Consider the following 25,456-nt stretch of genomic DNA (forward strand, 5'->3'; position numbering starts at 1 on the left):
GGCAGCCTGTCTTTTTTAGCTGAGATTAGTGGGCAGGAGCTTGTCAGCAGCAGCAGTCATTTCCTGGAAGCAGGATGTGCAAAAGGCAGTTGCAGGGGGCAGGTTAAAACACAATCCAGTAAGAAGTTGTATGTAAAAAGCAATGTGGACTTTAAACTCTCCATGAGCCTCCGTATTACTGCCAAATAAGCCTTGCTGAAAAGTACAAAGTATGCATAGTGGATCATCCTTTGGGAATAAATGGCACATGGAGCCTCATTTTTACTTCAGTCAGTTGCTTCATTATACTGGCCCTCTGTCTTTGGAGGACCTGAATTTGTAGAGGCAGAAAAAGTATCAATGTCCTTTCCCCTCTTCTTGAAAGAATAGGCTTTTGGATCTTTTTATTTTTCAGTTTCTGAGGCTGTAAATCAGAGAAGTGTTGTATAGAACTGGAATCATGGAGATCTTTAACTTCTATTTATCCAGCCATTGGAGTATTCAAACAGTATGATTAGGAAAAAATCCTATCAAACCCCTTCAAAATTTGCAATGTTTTGCAAATTTATTGGGTCATAGTAAGTTAGAACTTCTAAAGAAGCTGCATAGAATCCATGCTTGCTTGTACAGGCACAGTGCAGCGTGACCTGGCCCTTACATTTCAGAGACATGCGCCTGAACAAGGAGCATGGGGAGAGGGCAGGGAGGAGGCTGCAGAGTTTATCTGGGTCTTCACCATATTGAATTAAGGGAACAAACCCTCTGTTCTGGGCCACGGCGACCTGGAGGCAGTAGACAGTGGTCCAGCAGCACTTGGCAAGGATGAAAATGTCATCTGCTTTGTCCCTAGATGCTGTCCCAGGGGTCTCTCTTCCTGGTGGAGGAACAGGCAATATGGTTGCCCTTAGAAGGCTGTGATTCTTCTAATTGTAAGCGATACTTTTTGAGTGGGTTTTTTCCACATCAGTTTTTGGCAGTGTGTTAGGACCATGGAGATGTTTAGACCTCTAGTTAGTGGCAGAAGCAGCAGCGACACTCAGTCTGACACAGGCAATTAAGTATTATATTTTCAGGACTGGAAAGGCAAGGCTGCTTTAGAAAGAAAAATCAGAGGAGAATTATGATTGCTCATGAAGCCTAGATAACACTTGTAATATTTAAGATATATATACTTGGAAAATGACGTGCATTGCAATGATTCAGGAATTTATTTGTAGAGGCGGGTTGTAATACTTTATGTTTTTAATTACAACTGATAGCACTGAAGCCAACAGCAAAAAACCCAGAAAATTAGGGTCTTAAACCCAAACCCAGCCCTCTCTAGAGGCAATGTTGTTAACAATTTTTCCATTGTTGCAGAGCACAGATTCGGGTTTAGTCCATAATAAAAGATGCTGAAATAGATTTCCTAGAATTGTCTGTGTGAATAATCATCCTCAGTGGCTGTGAAAGTGTGGGGGAATATCTGTTTATAAAGGTTGCTCATTCTCTGGCAATCAGCGTTTACTCCTTTTAGAGAGAATTTAATTAAGATTGACTGGCATATTTTCCATATCATATGTTGGAGTGTAGAAAACTCTTAGCTATATATGTATGTAAGTTGCACTTTTTAATTTCTGTCAAATTTCTGAGCTTCACTTTGGATAATCCTGAGGTATCCTCAATAAAGTTCCACTGACTGTGATGGGACTTAGTTGATAACTCATATAGCAACTCTTAAATAATGAGTAACTGAAGTTAATTGATTCTTGAAGTACCCAAGTTGGATTCCACTGTCTTATTTTATGTATGTACATTATAACAAGAGGATCTTTCTTAAATAATATTGTAAACACTTCTAAATAGCAGGCTTTTGACCACTGTTAAGGACATAGCTTCTGAAATATATCCTTCAGTGCAATTCAGTACCCCAGGTGTAGAAGAACGGAGGAGTACCTGCCTTGGAGCAAGAAGTTTTCTCTCTCCTTTTCAAAGGAGAAAGGAAAGATACAAATGAAAAAGAACAAAACAAAACAACCAATATATGCAGTGGCATTTCATAGGAAGGTCGACATGGCTGCTAAGATAAAGATGCTTGCAAATTCTTAGAAATTATATTCCTTTTAGAATTGCCTGGGAGGATATTAGCACTGGATTGTTTTTTGGTAAAGCAACCCAAAGAAATGTGCCTTCATTGTATCTCCATCTAAGTTAAAAAAACAACAAAAGCACTAAACCCCTCCTTTTTTTGGCCCACAATATTTTTTCTTTCTGGAAAACTGGGCCTAGCCTGCTCTGCACCTGAGCATCTCTTCCTTAGGCTGACTAGTCAACCAGCAGGTTTTCCATCTACAAGGATGAGGCTGTTGTGATAGTATTAAGAGAAATGGGCCTTGACCTTCTAAGCCTCTCAGAGGTAGTCTTTAGAAATTCATAGCCTTTAAAGTCATGCTTTTTGAGAGTCAGTATATCAGCCATGAATTCACCCAGCTAATGATTTCTATTGTCTGTGGTTTTATGTGTAAAGCACTGTGTTTAGTTAATGCTTTGCTATTTCTTCCTAGTTATTTAACCTTTGTTTAAAACACTGAGGTTGTTCCATTGCTGTTGCCAGATGTGAGAGGCATCTTTTTGTGTTTGTTAAACGGGCAATGATGATGTGTTTCAGGTACTCCAAAGGTATCCCCTTTTAATGCTGTAAAACAGGAACAACAAAACCAAAAATAACTACAGTTGAACTTTTAAAGCTTTTTATTTTTTTTCCCATCGGTCCTGGCACCCAGGTGAAAATAATTGATGCTTGTTCTTTGTTCTGTAGATTTGACTAAACCTGGTGCATTTTGGTGCAGGTGGAACTGAAGGCTGCGTGAACCTTTTACTGATAACATTTTTATTCATGGCTTATTCCTCATTATGGCTCTTTGTGGCTCTGAGCATTGTTTGTGTTTCAGATCCCAGTTCATACTTGGGATTGCCATGTTTTGCTATGTAAAATTAGTGAAATTAAGAAGGAGAAAACAGGATGAGTAAGTGAGTTTGCCAATATTTTGTCTTTTTAGTTTTGAGATGCTCTGATCACCTTGTCCACATCCTAATGGGCGGCACGAAAACCGTATCAAGGGAACAATTACCATTAGAGAGTAGTGCTGAGGAAGGACTAAACCTTATAAAGGAATGACTCAGGCTTGGGAAATCCTGCACGGAGAAAACAAGCCAAACGCTGTGTAAACATGATTTCTGTATTGTCCATCGTGCTGTGGTTACTCGGTGAGGGTTGACACTGCTATGGAAAGCACGAGTTAGCACATGCTGTTCTGTGCCTTGCCTGTCAGCGGCTGGAAAGCCGTGCGAAGCGTTCTGCCACATGTCGAAATAGCGAGTTTTCCACTCTGTGTAAGCTGTTCCCAATCTGTCTCATTTTTGTCACAAGTGGCATTTTGTGGAGAGTATCCCAACAATTTTATTTCTGAACATATAAAGGGGAAATATCTTTATTCTTCCCATTGTGGAGAAAACAGCCATTTTATGTTGACGGACACAAAGTAAAACTACTTTGGTGGACTTGAACTGAGCCTCCTGAGGACTTCCCTTTGAAGACAGACTGCTTCTCCCATAATCACACTTTGTAAGCTCCTCTTAGTAAGACCTGCTCAAGTTTTACTTAAGAAGAGCTTCTGGGCCCTTTAGTATCCAAGCTCTACTGACATCCACACACCAGATCTGCTGTGGGATTTGGAGGTAGTTTAGAGTGGCTGAAGAGACAATAGTCCTTCCTGGAACTAAACTGTGCACACCATTTTCTGCAGGGTTTGATCTGCACTAGTAAGTGCTCTGTATTTTCTTTGCCTTCCTATTTAAGGACTGTTAGATGGAATTATTTTTCAAATGTAACTGCTCAGTCTCTGCTTTCCAGATGATGTATTACAGTGTTAAACTTCTGGTTTAAACATCGCTTATAATCTTAACCTCACACAGTTGCAGAGCCCAACTTCACCCCTGAGGAGTTCCTGTAGAGCAGGTGGCAGGACACTGGCAGGTTAATTTGTGTCGTAAAGCCTCCAATTCTGTCGTTAATTCTGGTTTCCACTGTCTGCTTCTGTGGTTAGAACCTAGACATTGCCATCAGCATTTCATCATGAAAATATGGGATAAAAATCAAGACAAACGGTCATAAGTAAAAAAACTTGGGGCTTTAATCTAAAAGTTAATTTTCAGTTAATGGAAGGAGGAGGGTTGTTGTTTGACCTACTACAGTGGAAATGTAATTTCGATATGGGATTTTTTGGCTTTATTTGTTGTTAATTGCATAAACAACTCAAAGAAAGGATGGGGAGAGTAAAGTTAATTTGAGAAGAGATAACTCTTCTGAGACAAATCTTAAATCTTGCTGAAACAGGGAGGTTAAAATACTACTCACTGAGCACTAAATTTAACTTTCCCAGTATTTCTTTCTTGTAGGCTGATTAAATTTTCTAGTCTCAAGGGAAGCAAGGGTTTTTTCCACACTGTGGTAACGCTTGGTATTCAATATCCAATTTAGGTTGTTTGTTTAATAATTCAGTATTTGTGATGAATCTTGGTAAGTGAAATTTTTGCTTATACATCTGAGTTGTTGTTGAAAAATGCCTTAATATCTGATCTTAAGAGTGTATATATACATTTATGTCTTACATACTTGTTGTTCAATAAATACTGTGATTCCACAACACATTGCTGTTTGCAGTTTCGTAATTATATTGCCAACGTTTATAAGACACCACAGGACAAATTTTAAATGACCAATATGGTGTCCAGTAAAATATTCTTAAGAGCTTTGATTTTGATAGAAAAAAATTACCATAATGCATAGGAAAAGATAATGGCTATTCTTCAATCAGCTACTTCCTAGTCTCCTGTGACCTTTTAACTCCCAGGCTATCAGATAAGGTTTTCCAGTTAGCAGCTGCATTCCCTCTCAAGAGAAAGCCCTCATAAATTAATTTGGATCTGAATTTTTTCTTCACTTACCCAGGAGTCTGTTGAGGTGTCTTTATTGAAGGATGACCCTGAAAGACAGAAAATAAGGGAAGTTTCAGGCACTATTTATTGGGGCAATTAAAAAAAGGGGTTTTTTTTCTCAAACATGCATGTTGCTTGAATGAAACCTGCTTTAGGCACTTATAGCTGCTTGTTTATATATTTCCTTTCTTTCTAATTTAAGTCCCTTTAATCCGGTTACTGGAAACTGCATGTGCCGAAACGGAAAGGCAAAATGTCATCTCGCAGTGGAAAGCTGGATAGCAAATGGGCACAGGGCAGCTCAGGAGAGCAGCAGGCAGGGCAGAGGGGTGTAGTAAGATAAACTGGTTGGACAACATAAACCTGGGGAGGTAGAAAGCAGCTGAGAGAGAAACCAAAGAAAGGAGAAGTACCTCTAGATGATGTGGCTGTGAGAAAATGTCATGTGTGCAGCCTTGGAAAGGGGAGAAATGTAGGGGTTTGATCAAGGGGGAGGGAAACCATGAGTGGGGTATCAGAGACACGAGAGCTGAGACAAGATGAAAGAAAATCGTGCCGACAACATCTTTGTCTTTGGTAGAAAATCTTGGACAAGTTGTGCTTATTGGCCCTGATAACAATACCTCATTTGGGCTCAAGGTTATCTCTTTGCTCAGAAGTAGCAGTGCCCAAAGGGTTGCTTTCAATTAAATACCACAGGTTGTGGATTTTTTGGCAACTGTCTTTACTTAAACGTAACTGCAGTCATGGAACGGTGAAATGGTCGTAGAAGACAATCCCTTGCAGGAGTCTCAGGACAGAAAGATGTCATGAGCAATGTGAAAGTACAGCTGCTAACTTTACGTTCACACAAGCTGACTTTAACTTGTGTTTGTGGGTGCAAACCTGGTCGGAGTCAGCCTCTGATGCATTTCCACTTGTGACAGTATCTGCTGAGTGCTTGAACCCTCCCACTGTACCTGCTGTGCATTTCTGCACAGGACTCACTGCAGTTCTAACACTGGATTTGTGTGTGTATGTTACTGTGGGTGAAAGCCTGGACTTCCCTACTGTGTTGACTGTATCGTACCAAAGTGAACGTGTTGATCTGCTCCCAAACCACTGGGGTCTCTCATGCTTCAAGGTTTTGAAAATTGCTCCCAGCTGTCGCTTAATCTTCTTCAGAGTGCAGATTTCCAGCCCTGAATATACATGGTGTGAGTGCTGTAAAGCCTGTAGGTCTAAAACTAACTGGATCCCTCGTACGATCAGTGGAAAGAGGGAGTTTGCTCCACAGGATGGGAAGTTCTGTGGCTACATCCAACTTGCTTTCTAGAAAGACTGATGGCTACCTGGGGAACCAAGGAGAGCAGCTCATTATGGTAAATAATTATTTGTGAACACCCTGTGAAATCTAATCTTACAAACACTGTCATTTACCAATTCCCAATTTGCTTTCTGCCCATGTGGTTTCAGCAACATTAGTTGCAGTTGGCCAGTTTAGCAAACATTTTTTGTCATTATGTGTATTTGCTATTACATTCTTCCAAGTGTAAATCATGGAAAGTAAAATCATTAGGCGGTTGAATAGTAATAAAAGTATCTCAACCCGATGTTCTAGAGATATCTATACAGCCATTTATAACTAGAATAAAATGAAGGAAATAAGGAAGGAATATCAGAGGAAAAAATACGTGTTCTTGTAAGTTTTTAAAGCTGCTGTACGTTTCAATAGTTTTCTTTTTCACCAAAAGAAATTAATATTTTTTTCAGTTTGATGAATTTAATAAGTAGATGACACTATGCAGAATTTATAGGTACAGCTTTTTTAACTGCAGCTGAGTAAATTCTCAAAGTATTTCTTGTTTAACAAAATGAAAGATTATAGTTTCATAAAAAGATTTCTTTGGGATGCAGCAGGTGTTCTTACAGTTTTCAGACTTTAAGATTTTCCATGAATAAACAATGTCATGCATCTTTTCTCATGGATTTTGTTCCTTGTGGTGAGTTTTTTAAACAGTGTATTAAAGTGGAACATGTCATCCTTTTTCACTGTATTTTTTAAACAAAATTCTTTCACATGTCAATTCAGTACCATTCATAAATGCTTGTAGTCCATTATGAAGTAGATGATGTTAATAAAGGATTCCTAATGCATTTACCAAGCATCTTAATTAATATTGGTAAAACCTTTTTTTATCAATATTTCCAGTTACCAATATTACCAATTTTATCATTTTATCAATTACCTTGGGATGTAATGCGTGATTCAGTTCCAGCTTGCTGGCTCTTTATCAACCCTGCTCAAGGCTGCTGGCTGTCAGGGTCTGATGCCTCCCATGCCTTTACCTGTTGAGTATGATTTTGATGACAAATGAAATGAAAGTTCCTGTATGGAATAATACTTTTACACCATGGCAACAGTATGAAAACATCACTGCTCTTCCTGAACTTGTTTTCTTTTACTGGCTAGAAAAGTGGTTTGTGACTGGGGACTTGGGGAGACTTGGGAAAGCGGAGAATTGAGCCTTGTTGGGGTTGTCTTTTTATTTTTTCCCCCCTTCACTAGATCTCTGGGCTCAGTGTAGGTCAAAAGTTCCAAGGAAGAAATTATGCATAGATTAAAATTAACTAGTACAACTAGAATGCATAGAATCAGAATGTTCTGAGTTGGAAGGGACCCACAAGGATCATCAAAGTCCAGCTGCTGGCCTTGCACAGGACAGCCCCAAGAATCACACAAACTCCCCCTAAATAAATAAGCAAAACCCCCAAATAGCCTGGCTTTGACATAAAGATACATAGAACTTTTTTCTCCTCAGTAATAGCTCTACAGTTCTCTCTTGTAGCGGGTTAAATGGAGTTCTCTGCGGGCATTGGGACATTAGTCTGTAGAAAGGTTTCCAAACACTTCCTTTGCTCTAGCGATAGACGCTGTTTGTAAAAGCATAAAAGCTCCTGCGCTGTGGAGCCAAAGGCGTAGCTGGAAGCTTGGGTTCCCGAAGTGCTGTCGGGGGCAGACCTGTGCCAGCACCCTTGGCCTGGCCCGGCTCCCGCGGGGCTGCTGGGCTGGGCTGGGCTGGGCTGCTCCCGGCGAGGGTGCCGAGGACAGAGACCCGTGGAAGTTGGCTGACAGCATGAATAACTGGCTGGAGGGGGAAGGTCAAAGTGTCTGATAACTGGGGCTTCTAGTACTTTCCAGCAGTAACTGCAAGAGGTATTAATTTTGTCTGTCAAAACAGACTAAAGACGTACTTAGGAGCTGAAGATTATTCATTTAAATTATGAAAAGGCTGAAGTTACAGTGATGGATGCTTTGGAGGATGCAAAAGGGGACTAAGTTCTATTTAAATATGAATCCACTGTGGAGCTGTCATAACATCCCTTACCGTAAAAAGTGGAATTGCTGAGCTGCAAGATTTGTTTTCTGAAACTATGCTTAGGACTTAGCCGGTCTTCTGCTTCAACAGTATTTCTCAGATTAGGGAATTTAATCTTTTTAAGCCTGGCTGTTTAGTCAGTAGTGACCCTCGTGGCAGTTGTGGCATGAGAGCTTTCTTTGCAGCTCTGAGCTTTGGCTGGATCCCACGGGAGCTTTGTAGGTTACATGAAAGGGACTCAAACCTCCAAAAGGACATCCTCTAGAATTATTGATTTTGAAGAACAGGAAATGCAGGTTAAGTGCATTCATTCTTCTCAAGGATCCTTTGGGCCCACCAGTAGGTGAATTTGTCTTTATGAAGGGCTGTTTTGTGCACCGGACAGACACTTCACACCTCAGCTTCAATGAAATGGCAGTGATAGAGTAGATGTTAATATCCTGTAAACGAACACGGACTGTTTCAATTCCAGTTCAGCTTCTTTTTCTTCATGTTAAAGTACTATCTTAGATGCCTTAAGCAAATACAGTTTTATTCTTTTAAAGATTACGTTTTAACTAGTAATGGTTCGTTTTTATCAGTTGTCTGATCCTGCCATGTGAGATGCAGTTTGTCTGGAGTCTTCTTTAGTTTGTTACAGTAAAGGGACCCTTGCTGAAGGTGGGGGTATCCCCCACTAACATGTACAGCTGATTTTTGTGCTGTTTCTTGTAGGACCTCTTGCAGCTTTTATAAACATAGTTATTTAAAAAAGCCTCATAAAGGTGTACTTAAAAGGCATAATGTGAATTTAAAGTATAGCTACATTGGTGTATCTTCTGGGGGTAAAAAAGAGACAGAGTTTTTGCAAATCTTATGTTCTTGCCTTTATGTGCTTTCTTGTGGTTGTTTCTTGGCTGGGTTTTTTTGTGTGGTTTCAGGTTGTTTTTTTGTTTGTTTCTTAGGGGTTTTTTTTATTTTGGTTTTTTTCATGTGTGTTTTTGTTTGCTTTTTATTTCTCCTCTGTTCCTCTCTTCTTCCTCTGTTTTCTAACTGCTGATCTTGCAGAGGAAAACCAAATTTTATTGTGAATGGAGCAGAAAAGAAAGCCATCAACTAGTAAGGAGTTACTGCTAATAGATCCATGCTTCTGGAATATTGAAGTTCTTTCCCCATTTTAGTCATTGCAGGTTTACTTAGTGCTTCAAGTGTCAGAACTTTCAGGAATTTCAAAGTACTTCTCTGCAGCTTTCCCTATCTTCTAAGAGAAGAAAGTCTAGGAAAAACTTGGGAAAGGGTTTTATAAAATACCCTCTTAATTGATTGGGATAAAACAATTGTGATTGCGTCAGGATATATGCAGACATCTTACCAAGTCTAGAACTTGTTTTGAACTTTGAGATTTATTGTTCTTTTAGATATGCTTGATCCCATTACAGCCTTTAAAATGCTCAAGGCCAGATATTTTTGAACAAAAGTGGTGAATGAGTGACTTGAATTTAACATAAGTATGAGGCTTCTCCACCCTAGGAGTTCCTATCTCGACCTTGATTAAATAGTCCCTCCAGGAGAGCCCTGTAGACTCAGACAAAGGCTTGATGTGTGTTTGCTCAGAGAGATACTGCTGCCTTCTGCAGCTCTTTACAAGCTAAGGGACTTTCTAAGACTTCATGGCTACAGACATCTTGGCACAGAAGGGGACTTTGTGAAAAGCACGTGTGTTGTCTTGCAGCGAAGTGGCCTTTCTATAAGAAACATGACATACTTCTCTTAAGAAAATGCATGGTTTGCCTGTTAGTAAGGTCTATATAGTTCCCCTTTCCATGTTTCTGTGCATATTCCAGGATGCTTATGAATACTTCTGTGGTATTCTCTCTACCCTCTGGCTCCTCCCAGTCTCCATAATTAAAAGATTGTGCACACAATTAGTTAAAAACTTGCCTTGGATTTAACAAGTTTCCTTTCTGGAGGACTACAGTTTTTGTGGTGAGACAAAATTTCTCTTTTCTGCAGTGCACATTACAAAATGCAGGGGCTGGCTGACTTGTGAATTCAGCAAAGATAAAAGAACTTGTTCCAATCTTTTTAGACTTTTAAATGCCGCTATCTCTCCTGCTACCTATCCTTGATTTATGACAGTTCTGCTTGTGCAGGGATTGCAATGTCTTCTAGTAAGAGTCACCAGCCTGCTCCTACCCCTTCCTTGCACAGATCAGATGGCTGTGCAGTATTAGTAGAATGTAAACTAGCAGTTTAAATGAGATTACTGGGATTAGCCATCTGGATGGAGAAGATTTAAAATGGCCTTGATTGAGGTCCTTAGAATTGTGAAGTAGACAGCAAAGCCATTATGGACGAAGAGGAGAAATGAGAAATGGAAAATAGATACAATGTAAGAATGGATTTGTTTTATGTTTTGGGTATTTTAAAAGAAATAAAGGCATTATATTGCCTTTCATTGCTCTGATCGGCATGGAGGTTTTCTTGTGGCAAGAGGCAAGAGAAACATACCATGAAATAATTTCTTTTAAAACAGGGAGTTTCATAACAGTAAGAAATATTTTTGCTGTGGAAATCAAGTGAAGGAAATGTACTTTCTCTCTAAATATATCTGTGTAGTGCCATGTGTGTCTAAAAGACTTGCTTAAAACACCTTTCATCTCACTATTTTTATATTACAGCAAAAAGACTTTTATATTGGGCCAAAAGACTAAGTAGGAAACACAGATTAAGACTCAGTGGATCTACACACGTCCTGAGTAGTCAAGGTGTTGAAATATTGAAGAAATAAACTCTCCCCCCAACTTCACACCTCGGAAGTAGTCTGTGCTGAGTTTTATTCTTGGCTTGTAGCTTGCTATTTCCACCTCCTCAGTCTGATAGCTGTTGTCTAAGGAATATTGAATTTGTCTTTATTTTTGGTCATTTCCTCTTCCTCATGTGCAGTATCAAAGTGTTGTCACCCAGTTCTCTTCTGCTACCACATGTAGCTTTTCTTCTTTGTTCTGGTGTAAGAAGTAAGGGTTTGTTGTTTTGTTTTTTTTTTTTATTGTAATTTTCAGTAATTAAACTGATTAGAATTAAACTGGTGGGGAAACTGCATTTGATTACACAGGCAATACAGAGGAGGTAAAACTCATCTAACTAGGTTCCTTTCCAGCCTTTAGGCTTTTAATAGCTAAGTTAATTTCCTAGAGGAGTATGGCCTGATTGAACGAAAAACTTATAATCATTAATTGCAGTAGATTTAATTTGTTTGAAGTATAAAGAAAAGACTGCCTGAGACTTTGGGGGAAGAAAAGAGCTGTGCTCCAGTGCAGTCCCTTATTCCAGCCAGATCACTGTGGGTTTTGCTGCCTCTAACATGTTCTGGTAACATTTTGGGACCATAGGTGGGTTTTATAGATATTGGTAGGCATGATATCAGCATTATGTGAGATAAATTAACAGGACATCTTTTCCTGCAAGTAATGACCATAAACTTATGCAGGGTATTTAGTCATGTGGGATTTGGACTGCAATCTCCCTACCTGATGCTTCAGGGACAGTAGATCTTCTCTAGCTCCACCAAGCCATCTCTTTGCTAATGTGTGTATAGAATGTGTCATTGATGTGGCTGCTCTTCAAGAGAAAACAGAATTTTCCGTATTCACTAAAGTTTGGGGGAGGTTATTGTCATATAATTTATTTCCCCCTGATGATTAGAGCATGTGACTGGTGTTCTGGGGCCTCTCTCTATTAATTGCCACTAGAAAAGTAATTTTATATAGAGCTTTAAAAGATGATTAATCTTTTTCTTTTCTGAACAGCTATAAAAACATACTTTACCTGCCTCACAGATGTGCTTGTGTATGGCATAGGATGCCTGTAATATCCTTTGACATTACTGGTCTCTGTGTTCGTATAAACAACATTTGTACTTTGCCTAATTTTGTCTTTGTTTTCTTAGTACATTTTTCAGAATTACTCAGCTGCCTCATAAATCACTCTAGCAGTATTAGAATAGTGAAATGAAGTGTTTGCTCTGCACAGATTAGATTATAGCATCCTTGTTTGTATTTCCTAGATGTGGAATAGACCACTGGGAGTTACGTAGTAATCCTGGATTCAAAAGGTCTATGTGAAAGCTTGGAGCTTCTTATGATCTTAATTTTTCCTCGAGGTAAAGTATAGAAGGAAAAACAACTCATTAAAATATCATCTCATTTGACAACAAGGCATTAGAAAGTTGCTCTAGATGGACTGCATATATTGCAGCATTTTGGAGAAAAATGATTCAGCTTGGACCAGCTGGTTTTTGAACCAATGTTCATCCAGCAGGGTATTTGAGCTACATGTGTTTGTCTCCCTTTTTGCCTTACAGAAAGATTGGTAAATCAAAAGCATAGAAGTCCTTATTTAAAGCAACACTTTAAAAATGCTCAGTAAGAGCACAAAAAAGGAGCAGTATACTTTGAAAGTGATTAATCAGCTTTTCCCCAGTTTATCTTTGGTTTATTTATCTGTAGAAATTGTTTGTAGGATTTTTCTTTCTTGTTCTCAGTCCTAAGCTCTGATTCAGGAGCCACAGTCCTTTTTAAACTGAAATTCTCAGTGAGAATATTTTCTAGACTATACAAAATACTTGTGATTGAGTTTGTGGCCCAGGCAAAGGGGCAAATGTGTTCACTTATTTGTTTTACGTGCTGATATTACTCTTGAATCATTGGGCAAACTGTGACTAGGAGCAATGAAAAAAAAATAGTAGCAGAAATAGCAAGTATGAGCAGTTCTTGTGGTTTTGGGTAGCAGTTATGGCTGAAAGGATTTGTGGTGGAAGTGCTTGTGGTGATGGTGGTAAATTAACCACAAGCATCTTTCCCACCAGAGGGTGAATTCTCATCATCTGTCTTGGGTTCACAGAACACAGATGTCCCACATTGCCACCGGACAGTGCCTGCCTGTCATCACTGGCTGTGTAGGGAAATCGGTTTTCCACGTGTGTTCTCCATCCAAAAATCTTGTCTCCTCTAGACTGTGGAAGTATGTTGCCTAACTGGGAATAGCCCTACATAACAAGGTAGCGTGAGTCCTGCTTGATACATGCAACATTTCCATATCTAAACTGATCAGTGGAATTAGCAGGAAGCAAGGACATGAAATTCTAAGGATGACCCACTGGTGCCTATATGATGAAGTTACTGATTAGGTGTTGCAACTTGATGATTATTTTTCTTTCTGTACGGCATTATCAGCGTTGACAGTGCGACATCCTGCCCTCCTGTTGTGCTTCACAGAAAATGAAAGCTCCTTGTCCAGCATAACCTCAGTAAATTTTTCATCAAAGCCTTAATGCTGCTTCTGCCAGATATTACCTGCTCAAATGCACAACCTTTTAACAACATTGCCTGTTTACTGCAAAATTTTGGATAATAGCTTTAATCTCCTTTGCCTGTAATCTTAGTGTTAAAGAGGAATCTTAAGACTGTAACAGATAGACTCCTTGCTTTATTTCTCAGACAGCCATGGGGAGCCCAAGGAGCAGGTACACAGGTGATGGCCAGGGAAGTGGGGTGCAGGGCACTGTTTGGTGGGGAAGTAGCCACACAGCACAGCTCGATCTGATGGTTGTTGAGATAAATCACGAACCGTGAGCATCTGCAGCTAGGAAAGATTAGAAACTCTCCACAAGATGACAGGAACAAAGAATTGTCCCACACAATCTAAAATCTGTCATTGCCAGGGATTTCATCTGGGCTCTTGGCTCTGTCATGCCTTTGAAGATATCTACAGGCCTTCCCATCCTTTTGATTATTTGTGATCTTCCTTTTCTTTAAAGTTCCTGAATAGAGTTTTTAAAGTTTTCGGGGAATGTGAAAATGGTAAGCTAACAGTACTTTTTTACTGTATTTTTTTCAAATTTAGTTTATGTTTCTCCATTTTAAGATGTGTTGTGGACTGTACGTTCCAGGAGCAGTAAAATGGAGAGGATGATCGATCTGACTAAGCTGACTTACTTTTATCATAAAAGGGGCAATTTCTGATGTCTCTGATACAGTAAGTTGATGGCTACACTTTATGCTTACTGTCTTTTGTGGTCTTCTCCAGATTTTTTTAGGCTATAACTTTTTGAAACAGACAGTTAAGATAAAGTATAGATAGTGTACTTGACAGCAGGATACAGAAATATTTGGGACAATATTCTTAGGGGCAGTGTATGATGTCCAGTCCATATTCTACCGTAATGCATTATTCCTGGTTAGACTGAAATACTGAGGTGATTAAGTTCCACTTTCCCTTACAAAGGAATACATGACTGTTGTTATACAAATATTAAGCCCTATAGGAACACTTTGGGCCTATGTTTGAAAACACCCCCCTGACTTTAAAATACATAACCAAATTCTCTGTTTCTTCTGTAATGTGGCTCCCACTGACCACAGTGGGAGCTGCTTCTAATTTCACGCTATATAAAGAAAGGATCATTAGAGAGGTGATGCAACATGATCATATACAGAGCATGTTACACTCACCCAGTTGGACACATTTTAAAGTTGACTTCAGTGCTTTGCAGGCTCTTCAGCTCCTACAAGTCTGCGCTAGTTGCTTGCAGGAGCTTGTAATTCATTGTCAAAATCTTCCTTGCAGGCCGCTCTTGCAAAAACAGTGCAATAACACCTTGCCTTCTTCTAACTTGGAGGCAAAAGTTGCAAGTGAAGTCTTGTCTGTGTAGCTGAAAAAAACCAAACCAAAACACCCGGGCCGTTTTTGTTTTGTAGGACATCAGGTGTGCCTTTTTTTTTTCTTCTTGTCTTTAAACGGAATTGTTCATGAGTGTTAATAGCCTAAGAAAAAACAGTGGTGTGGACATGTGCTACTTTGGCTTGAAAGTACACCCGCTGAGGTCGCCCTGCAGCTGGAGCCATGACTGCCCTTGCTTGGTTTGCCTGTGAGTAATGCAGGAGCAGTGTGGGATGTACCTGCACCACAGGGAAACTCTTCCTGCTGGTTACCCCGTGGAAAAATGGCAGGACAACGCCCCAGGTAGCTTCTTTTCAGCAGTGGTCTTTGATTTCATAAGAAATTAGTGGGTTTTTTTGTTTTGAAGCCTGAATGTTGAATATTAATTTTTCAGAACTGAAATACTTTAGTTTTTCTTGCCTTTTAACTTTGTTTTCATTTTCAGAAGGTAACTTGCTTTATTACAGCTTTTTGTAATCTGACATTTTCCTTACAGAAGACAAATATTAGGCAGTTATTTTGTAGCAAAATACTGAAATGAAACCTAGTGATTAGCTACACCACGAGTGCCATGCCAAAGTTTTAAATTTAAAAGTAGAAGAAAAAGCTCATAAGATAGAGGTAGACTTTGGGAGGTTCAGAGCTGGCTGTAATTTTGAAAAGACAAAAGCAAAGAAAGCTTGAAGAACTTCACTCTGATTTTTTTATTCCTGTTTTCCAGATAACATATTCTAGTTCCTTTGGGATACTGGAAAGATGCATGAGTTATATGAATTTCAGTAATTATTTTGGAATAATTACTACCAAAATTGTTTTTCTAATTGTGCTGTTAGAACCTTGGACCATGTCTTACTTTATTTTGCATAGGCTTTTAAATATTGATGATGATTCTACTTAAATGGATTAATTATATAGTGCAGCACTCTGATTCCCTTTAATGTTACATTTACAAACCACACAAATGGCCTAAACTGTGTGATGAAGAATGGGCTCTAGTAGACCTGAATATTTTTGCCCTCATTATTCTGTGCTGAAAGAAGTTCCTGTTGCTTTACATTTCAGCTCAGCCAGATTGTTAAATACCTTCATGATCTAGAAGGCAACTTTTAAGTGGCTGAGCAAACCACAAATTGATGCACAAAATGGATGAAATCTTAATTCATCTCTTTCCCTTTATCTGGTAGTGTGTGTGACATTTTATCACCCTGTGTTTTAGAATGAAATTATTCCTGGTTCACGCTTTTCTGATGTTTGCTGAAATGAGAGGAAGGTGGAAAATGAGCATGGATTCTGCAAAGGGGCTCACACAAAACATGGCCATGGATCCTTCTGTGCTGACCAGCCACTTTCAGCCTTTTCTGACTCCTTCCCTTCAAACTGCAGGTTCTGATTCAACAAGTCTGTTGTCTCCTCCCTCCCAAGGATGACGTCAGCCTCATCAAACAGGCTCTTCTAACTGTCCTTCTTGAGGCGCTGGCAGGAACCGTTCTCCTTTTGCATCACTTTCTTTATTTTGATTCCAAATAGATGGTCCTGTCTAGCTGAAATTAATGTCACTGGGTGGGTATGAAGAGTATGAATTTCATTGGTAGGAAAGTGTGAACTGCTGTTTTTGCAAAAATTTCACCTGGGAGTGTTTTGTGGAATTCCGTTTGGGACCATTCTTAAAAACAAGTTCATTTGGGTTTTGGGATATTCTTTTAAGTTACATTTTTTGTTGTGGTTGTCTGACTTGCCCACCAAGAAGCAATTTTGATGGAGTCTTCAGGCTGCTGCAAAGTTTAGGCTTCTTTTAAAGCTGGAGCCTAAACTTGAGTACATATGGAAGTTAATACAGCAGCATTTAGGAAGTACTCTGGGCCAAACACCTTTTCTCATGGATTTTTCTCAGGATGTGTTAGTCAACTTCAATTTCTGTTAATTTCTTTCACCCTGCATTAAAGCAATTACTGTATTTCACTCTGTGGTAAAAAAACCTGTCATTTTGCTGCCTCTGCTTTGAAGTTATGCCTCCGATTAGGCCAAGTTGAAAATGTCATCCTGATAGCTATGTGCTCATTTCTGTCCCATGCTGCTGACTGCTGCCTTGCCTATGTTGGTTTGGTGCATTTGGTGGGTTTTCTTCTACTCTTCATATCAGATTTCAGAGATGCTTTGCATATGACTGATTAAGCTTAATGGATGTAATATATAACTTTTAAAAATAACCTTCTTGCATAAATGCACACCATATATTGAGTTGGTAATGTATTAGAAGAAGAAAAATAACTGAGACCTTATGGCAGTTACTGTTTCCTTATTGAATTCAAAATGTTGTGAAGGCAATTTCCTTGACAGGATCAACTCGGGAGTACTTACTAGAATGCTGATTATTTTTTTTTTCCCCTTAATCTACCTCTGACATACCCTTTACAAGCTTGAAATTAGAGACAATGACTACTTTATTTGCAAAGATAGCAAAACTTAGTTTAAAAAATCTGTTCTCTGTACAGAATTTGTGAGTGGGGAAGAGAATATCACAGGTTGTAACAAGTGAGCCACAAAGCCATTTTATTGGTTCCAAATACAGAGCCTGTGCTTCTAATCCACAAAGCCTTCCATTAGTTTTTTTTAATCTTTAAAATGGGACAACTTGTACTATGCAGTTTCAGTATCTGAAAAACAGTAAGACATGGAAAACTCAATCCCTTCTGTAGCATCCCACATCATCTATTTTGCTAAAACAAAGGTGATGGAAAATTCATGAGCTGAATTGTTCGGTCGTGCTTCTAGAGATCTTGGCTTTTTAGAAAGAGTGCTTGAAGTTGGTACTCTCTATTAAGAATAAAATGAGACTGGGTAGATGTTTGCTTCTTTTTACAGAAGGGTTTTATGGGCAGAAGAGATTTTTTTGGTACATGAAGCTGAAGTCTTTTGAGTCTGTATTGAGAGCATGATGTGCTTTTGATCACACGTTAAAGGTAAGCAAACCTGGAGAAGAGCAACTTGTTTGTAGAAATCCTTTGTCAGTTGTTCCATCCATATTCTGGAGCTGTTGCTGGGGTACGGTTACATAAGTGGTTTAAGTCAATCTTATTTTGTAGGCCTGGTGGTTTTCTAATTTCCAGTAGACTTAGCTTTGCATCATTAGTCACTGACATAACTTTGCCAATCTGGCCCAGTCTGTTGTTACAATGTTATTTTACCTCTCCCAATTGCTGTGGCTTTGTATGCAGGGAAGCATTTTAAATAGAGTGGTGACTGTGTTTTATTTACTATACCTGCTGCAAAATGACTTCATGATCTTTAAGCCTAAAGCTTTTTTACTTTAAGGCATCCAAACACATCTCACGATAAAATTTTTGAATGTACAAGGTACAGTTGTTATCTCACTCCTCTTTGTTCTCTCTGGTTTCTTGAGAGAAGATGAAACAAAATGCAGTGACAGGTAAGGCTGTCTCACAAAACACATAGAAGAAATGTTGCTTCCCATTCCATAAATTACTGTTACTCTGCTCACCAGCTGCCTCTTATGGTGTTTTATTGATGAATAAAGATGGTGTCTGAGGCAATAGAATGTCTTGCATCTTACAATACTGCCAGTTATAAAGATGTCTCCTTGAATAAATTTCACAATTAGAAAGTATTGACAAAAATATTCAATCTTTTTTACATCAAAATAATCTCAAACATCTGCTGCCAAAGTCAGACAATATCAACTAATCTTTTAAAAGTATATTTTTATTATACTGATGCATGGCTGCATGACATAGATGTCAATTTAAGTTACTAGTGCCATTAATACTTGACAAAGACATGCTCCCAGAAGAATTCATGTTCTTAAATTGTTGTCAGATGAGTATATGCCAACAAAAAGTAACCAGAGTTATTCAGCTATGTTTTTAACAAAGCTAAAAGTGTGTTATCTCCAGAGACATTGCAAAAATTGCTATTCACATCTTTCCTGTTCTCTAAATTCCTCAGAATTGACAGCAGAAAAAACAATTTTTTGCCTGCAAATGCCTGTTTAACCAACCTATACATATATCCTTCTTCCCTTTTTGCATGTTCTGGCTAGCAGCGCAGGAAGAATTTCAGTTTCATTTGAGGTGAACTTCTTCAGCATTCAGTTGCTTTCCTCAAAATTTCAAATAACCTTACTGTTTAGAAAGAATGTTGATGTAAAGAGAACAGTGAGGAAAATATTAATACCACACCAGAGTTTCTGGTCTGCTTATTCAGTCAAAAAAGTGTCGGAAAGCGATACAACATAACTCATTAAAGAGGCTGAGATTTAAAACATTCATGTCCAGTTCTTACTTGTCAAATGTGCTGGTACATTCATTATTAAAATTTGTACATTTTACATGTAACATGTACATGTTACATTTTAGTAACCTGAGCTTTCATTGTGGGTATTCCATAATGAGCAACTAAGCTTACTTTAAATTCTTTCCTTCCAGGTCTTTTTCTTTTTCTTTTTCTTTTTCTTTTTTTCTTTTTCTTTTTTCTTTTTCTTTTTCTTTTCTTTTTCTTTTTCTTTTTCTTTTTTTTCTTTTTCTTTTTTTTTCTTTTTTTCTTTTTCTTTTTCTTTTTCTTTTTTTTTTCTTTTTCTTTTTTTCTTTTTCCTTTTTCTCTTTCCCTCCTCCCACACTAGTTTTTTGAAAAAGAATTTTGTTTCTTAAAGCAAGAGTTGAATTCTTGGGGTACAGCAGACCAGTGTTCACTGGGTTTCTTTAGCAGGGCTATCCTCGTGCTGTTAAAAAGCATATATATCAGTCTATTGAGGTTTTAAGTAATTTGAAATACTGAATTTCTGGTTGAATCTGGGCCATAAACATCTCATTAAGGGCTAAATCATTATCCTCAGTGATTAGATACTATTCTTTCATTGAAGTGATATTTTTAGAGTGGATTTTTTCTTAGAGATGAGCCTGAACGTTGTAGAAACACTTTTTCTGCTAATGGTTCTAATGTCCCTATTAAAAAGAAACCCAGAGCTAAAGGGCTGAAAGCCATCTTATCGCTTCTAGATGTATTTTGTTCACTGTACTGAGACAGACTGTGAAGATGAGATCTGTCTCTCAAAATGCAGCATTCAAGTCTCCTTTTAAAATAGTGGTGATGCACAGCATCTTTAGTGCTGTGCTTTGTATCACTGTGAAGCCACTACTTAAAGGACACCACAGGAACTGGAACTGGTCCCCAGATACGGTGCTTTTGTTGTTGTTAAAGCCTATGTTACTGGTGTAGGCAAAAATATTTAAAATTAGATGAACTCTCATCTCTGCTGCCTCTTGAGGGCCGTCACCAGTGATGTTTTGGATGGGGCTCTATCAATGTGTGTTGTATTTCAGTCTGGCATGGCAGTCTGTAGTCTGCTGGCTGCCTGACCGCTCTGTGTATATATTAAAATAATATTTCAAGTTTGTATTGTGAGTAGATTTTCAGAGTTAATGCCCAGGAATCTATTGTGGACTGTAGTTTTTAAGGAGGCAATTTCAGAGAGGTTGGGTAGGTCAGTTTGAAAGGGTGATATGGGGAATGAAATGAGGTGCAAGAAGCCTTTACCTCACGTTTCTTTGGAGCCCCTGTTACTCTTGTTTGCTTTCTTTAATTGTTCTTTGCCTTGGTAATTTGGTAGCAATTGAGTCTTCCTGTTTCCTCCCACCCCAGGTTTCCTATGACTTGAGAATCTTGTGCACCTCTGGAGATGAGAAATAAGGACAAGGGGTTAGTCAAGATGGATTTACAATCTGCAGTCTTAAAATCATAGAATTATAGAGTGCTCTGGCTTGGAAGGGGCCTTAAAGATCATCCCATTCCAGCTGTCCTGCCATGCGGAGGGACACCTTCCACTAGATCAGGTTGCTCAGAGCCCCATCCAGCCCAGCCTGGAACACTGCCAGGGATGGGACATCCACAGCTTCTCCGGGCACATGGTGTAAGGTGTTCTACCTAAGGCTGGGCATGCCCTGCGTGAGAGGAGTTGCAGTGCTGTAACCTGTGGGGCAATTCGGACTGTGTCAAGTCTGGAGGTTCAGAAATTCCTGGGATCTTCTGCTGGTTGCTCATACAGCTACCCATAGTTGAACCTCTACACCAGGAGTGGCTTCCAAAGTGTTTTCCAAGACTTGTTGGTTTGGGAGCACTGATGGACAGCAGCTGCAGATAAACACAGAGGGACTGAGAAGAGAGGCCGTGCTTGCTCCAACACAATATGATGTGATTGCAGCCATGGGGCTGTGCTGACCTCTGGGTGGGAGACTATTCATTAGGTGCTAAGTGACAAGTTACTTCTGTAGTGGTAAGACTTTCCCAAATATGGAAAGAGACGTGTGTTTTATTGAACCTTGCAGGGGAGTCTGAAAAATCTGAAAATAAAAGTTCTTGCTTTTTCACATTGTCTTTCTAGAAAAGAAACTAAATATAAATCAGTCTTGTTCTTTCCTGGAATCGCAGGAAAATGGTTTGATTTTCCTTACATTATGCAAGCAAAATTTTTTTAAAAAGAGTGCCTGTGAATTATTACTGCATTTTCAATAGCTGTAATAGATGCGTTGCAGCCAAAAATCCATTTGAACTGTTTTTACTGTTTCTATAGAGAAGTGTGTGGTGCTGACTTATATTATATGTTATTAAGAAGTTTTTGGAAAGTATTGGAAAGATGAACATTGTCAGGAAAACTTAATGAGAGAAACATAATTCTCTGAGAAGCCATTGAATGAAAGTTTGCAATGGGGATGTTGGCTGGGTATCCGAAGAAACTTTTTTAGCAGTGGAAACTTTGGTAATAGGTTTTAGCTGTGTGTCTCAAGTCTCTCAAACATAGTAACTGAAATCCTAGAACGTTACTCATGTAAGGATTAGAATAGTTTAATTGTAGGTGTATTCTCAGTGCCAAAAAAATATGCTGGAATAGCAGACTCGTGGCAGTAGATGACACTTTGTTCCTTTTAGTTCCTTCTGATAAGAGCTCTACTGATTTCTATATCAGATAAGTACTTTTTACAGCAGGGAAAGTGATGTTACCTGTTACAGGAGGTCTTTGGAAGCAACTGTAAAAATATGTGAGGCTGGTTTTGATTTGTTTCTTTGTTTAATAGTGAATTTCAGTCAGGGCAAGAATAGGTAGATATAGCAAGACTGACATTCTTTGCAACATGTCTGCACACATTTATTATTAAAATCATGATATCTTTGTCAAAGGGAATATATGCATGGCAGTATTTGTTCCCTGCTGGCACTTTAGAGGTGATAGCCAGGAGATGTTTATCACATATAGATAATTGTGTTGTTGTTTTTTAAAGTTTTCCATTTTGTGCCTGTTGCTCCAACCTTTCTGTGTCTCCAAACAAGCACTTCTTTGAAAATGGCTCCAAATTACTTTGCTTCAGAAAAAAGGATTTTTTGCCCCATTTTCTTTCATCTAATGTTCCAGGGTACTACAACCAGACTTGGATGAGAAAAATGCATGAGGACATCTCTCTAGGTCTTGGTTTTGATGATTCCTCAGTGACTGTAGGACATCTAATTCTAGGATGAGTAACTGACTTAGTTAATTTGTTTGCTTTGATTTGATATGGTCAGCTATGCTGGATATAAAGCTGCATTTTTTCCTTAAAGAACATTGCATTTTTAGTAATGTAGAGGTACTTGTTGAGTAATGTAGAGTTACTTTTAAAAATCATGGATCTTGCCAGTGGTACTTTGATGGAAAATCTGGCTTTCTGATGAAGGCAGTTTTACTGCAGTGCCAGGGAAAGCTGGCTGCAAATGTTTGAGCTGAAAATGGATATTAAGTCAAAGGTGTTTGTAGAATATCTGATGAAGGAGAAAACAAAGATAATTGTCAATTTTATCTGAAAGTCTGAGGAAAGCAAAGAAAAAGCCCCAACAGTAGGGAATTTGCTGTTTACAGACTTCTGTTGAGGAAGCAGAGGAAAAATCATGTAAACAATAACATAGAGAAAATACCAAATTCATTCTGTGTATCTTGCTATATACCCTTGTCCGGGAGCGGGGCATGGTTTGAGGTATCTGTTCTTCACTCGTCAGGAAACAGAAATACCTGTGGCTCTCTTTTATGCTCTTTGTTTTATCTATATTCTGATACAACAAGGATTTGTTTCCCGCACATCTAAAGGAGAGGTTTAGAAGCTCAGGCACTCCTTCTGTTTCTGCCTAGGCAGTGAAAGGAAAATATTTGGCATGGCTCCAATTGTGCCAGCTTAATTTGAAGGACCATCTTGTATCACCGTGCTCTGGAAATTGCTTTCCATAAGTGATTTATCACGTTTTGGCCTGGGTAGCGGGATGGTTACAGTGCTGAGTCAATTAAGCCTGCTGAGGGAAATCCCAGCTCAATTGCACAAACCCTTTTACATCAATGGGGCCAGGAATTCTCATCGTCATCCCCAACAGTCCCATGGCATAGAAAACAAGGAGAGATAATCAGAAGTTGCATCCAAGTCTATTCAAGTTTCTCTGCTATGAAAATTCTAAATTAATTTGGTAAGCACAATGGTATAGGGTTTATATAAATGCAAGATTGTAATTTCATGACCTATTCAATGCGTTAGCTTTAGTAATTGTATTATTGTTTTATTTATTAGCTTGCATTTTCAAAGATATTGCAAAGGTAAAGATTGTGATTGCAATTTACAATAAGTGATTGTTTTTGCGTTTAATGTTTTTGGGTAAGGGAAGAGTAGCAAAGTTACTGAAACAATAGAAAATCTCTTGTGACACATCTTCTGTTTTGGTTCCATGTATGTTTAGGAAGCTCAGTGCTCACAATTCCCTTTTTGTTTTTCTTGCAGCTAATTCCAGCCTTCTTGGAGGTGGAGGAGGTGAGTCTTTGCTTAATGCTTAATTCATTCTTAAATATACATGAAGTATGTGCTGGACCAATGCAGAGGTTAGTTGGTTATAAAAGAATATGTGGTAAGTTCAAAAGTTGGAAATATAAATTTATTAGATGGGACAGTTCACCAAAGTCGATAATCTTTCGTATCATCAAGAGGAAAGGTTGGCGACTGCTGCTGAATTCAGTTTCAGCTCTGGGTCAGAGTAGGGGCTGACATGTAAATGACCTGACTAAAACATAAAGGAACTGAACTGCCTTAGGCTGTGTTGTGTTTTTAAGTATTTAGGCTTTTTAATTTACCCCAGGGGAATCTCAAATGTATAATTAATAAACAATCTTAAAAGAAATGTTGAAATACTAAAATACAGTAAAAAGTAATTTTAGTAAATGAGTGGGGCTTTATCTTTGTCCTTTTTAAAAAAAATATTTTTAAGTTTTAAACTTGATTGTTTACCTTATTCTGTTTGCCAGAATAGTCAAGTAGATTTCAATACAAGTCTTAGGTCAGAGGCGCTAATAACATGTCTGCTGGTAAGGCAGGGATGCTCAAGTATGTATCCTTGTATTGCTTCCAAGTACATGGATGCTGTTTTATTTTAGTATGTCGTGATGCTGTTTTACTTTTGGTATTACTGTAGTACCGTGGCCATAAAATCTACATGAGTGGTAACAATTCAGGAAAGACGAACCCATAAAGAGCTTGATCTCAGTTTGCAGTGACTTCCCCTGCCACCCAGAGGGAAGTAAAAGAGCTCAGTTCTGGAAATTTCACAGTGCAGGAGCAGTACAGGCAGCAACTAATCTTCCTTCCTGGCGGGAGTTAAAAGAACTCAATGATCAGAGCTTACATATGTAAGGATAAAGGAAAGGGCTCTGTAAAAAGACAGGAGATCTCTGTTGCTCGTGAGGCTGCAGGATAAGTTGACACAGCTTTTGTTTTAACCAAACAGGCAGCTCTTATTTTGGACTATGAAAAGGTGCTTGACAACTAAATAAAATCATCTAAATAAAACCATTCATGTTCCTCAGCTGTGTGTCTGGACATTAAAGTACAGGGCAGCCTTACCTGTTAATCCTGTTGGATTAATCTGTTTCTTTTGATTTGAGTTAGTTGTTTGCAGTATACCAAATTTTTCTTTGTTTAAAAGATAATCCTGTAGGAGGTAATCCTTCACTAGCTGTTCCTGTTCTGCAGAGCTGTTCCTGTACCTCCTCTCCAGCACTTGCTCCCAGCTGGTAACATCGAAAAAAAAATATAAATCAATGCCAATGTTCAAATTCCAATCAGGTTCCCAGAGCACTGCTGCTGCTGAAAGGATTTGGCTATTAACTTTCCGTGTTATTTATTCAGCTGTACTGTACTTCAGAAGTTGATGTCTGTTCAGTGTGGCCCTTGATAATGTGGCTCTCCCTCTGCAGCAGATGGGATGAGCCCATGCTGTGGGTCAAGTTGGGATTTTGCCTGTATTTTATGCGTTAAAAGTGGCAATTCAAAATATGTTCTCTCCCCTCATGGCAGGCTGAGGTGATGGCAGCCCCAGGGGCTGGTGCTGCTGCCCCTTCTCTTCCTCTTCTCCTCCCCTCCCCTTCCTCT

General features: G+C 38.8%; 1 protein-coding gene across 5 annotated transcripts in view; it reads left to right on the top strand.

Moving 5' to 3' along the window:
- Positions 1-25,456, top strand: part of MACROD2 (mono-ADP ribosylhydrolase 2) — an 893,899-nt gene that overhangs the window by 159,718 nt on the left and 708,725 nt on the right. For 4 of the 5 annotated variants that reach the window (XM_039569266.1, XM_039569265.1, XM_039569264.1 and 1 more), the window contains exon 4: positions 23,816-23,845. The exons of the other annotated variant lie outside the window; for it this stretch is intronic. In XM_039569266.1, coding sequence (XP_039425200.1) covers positions 23,816-23,845 — 30 coding nt within the window. The remainder of the gene's footprint in view (positions 1-23,815; positions 23,846-25,456) is intronic. 5 annotated transcript variants of the gene reach the window in all.

The sequence above is a fragment of the Corvus cornix genome, chromosome 3 (assembly GCF_000738735.6).
Source record: "Corvus cornix cornix isolate S_Up_H32 chromosome 3, ASM73873v5, whole genome shotgun sequence".
NCBI lineage: Eukaryota > Metazoa > Chordata > Aves > Passeriformes > Corvidae > Corvus > Corvus cornix.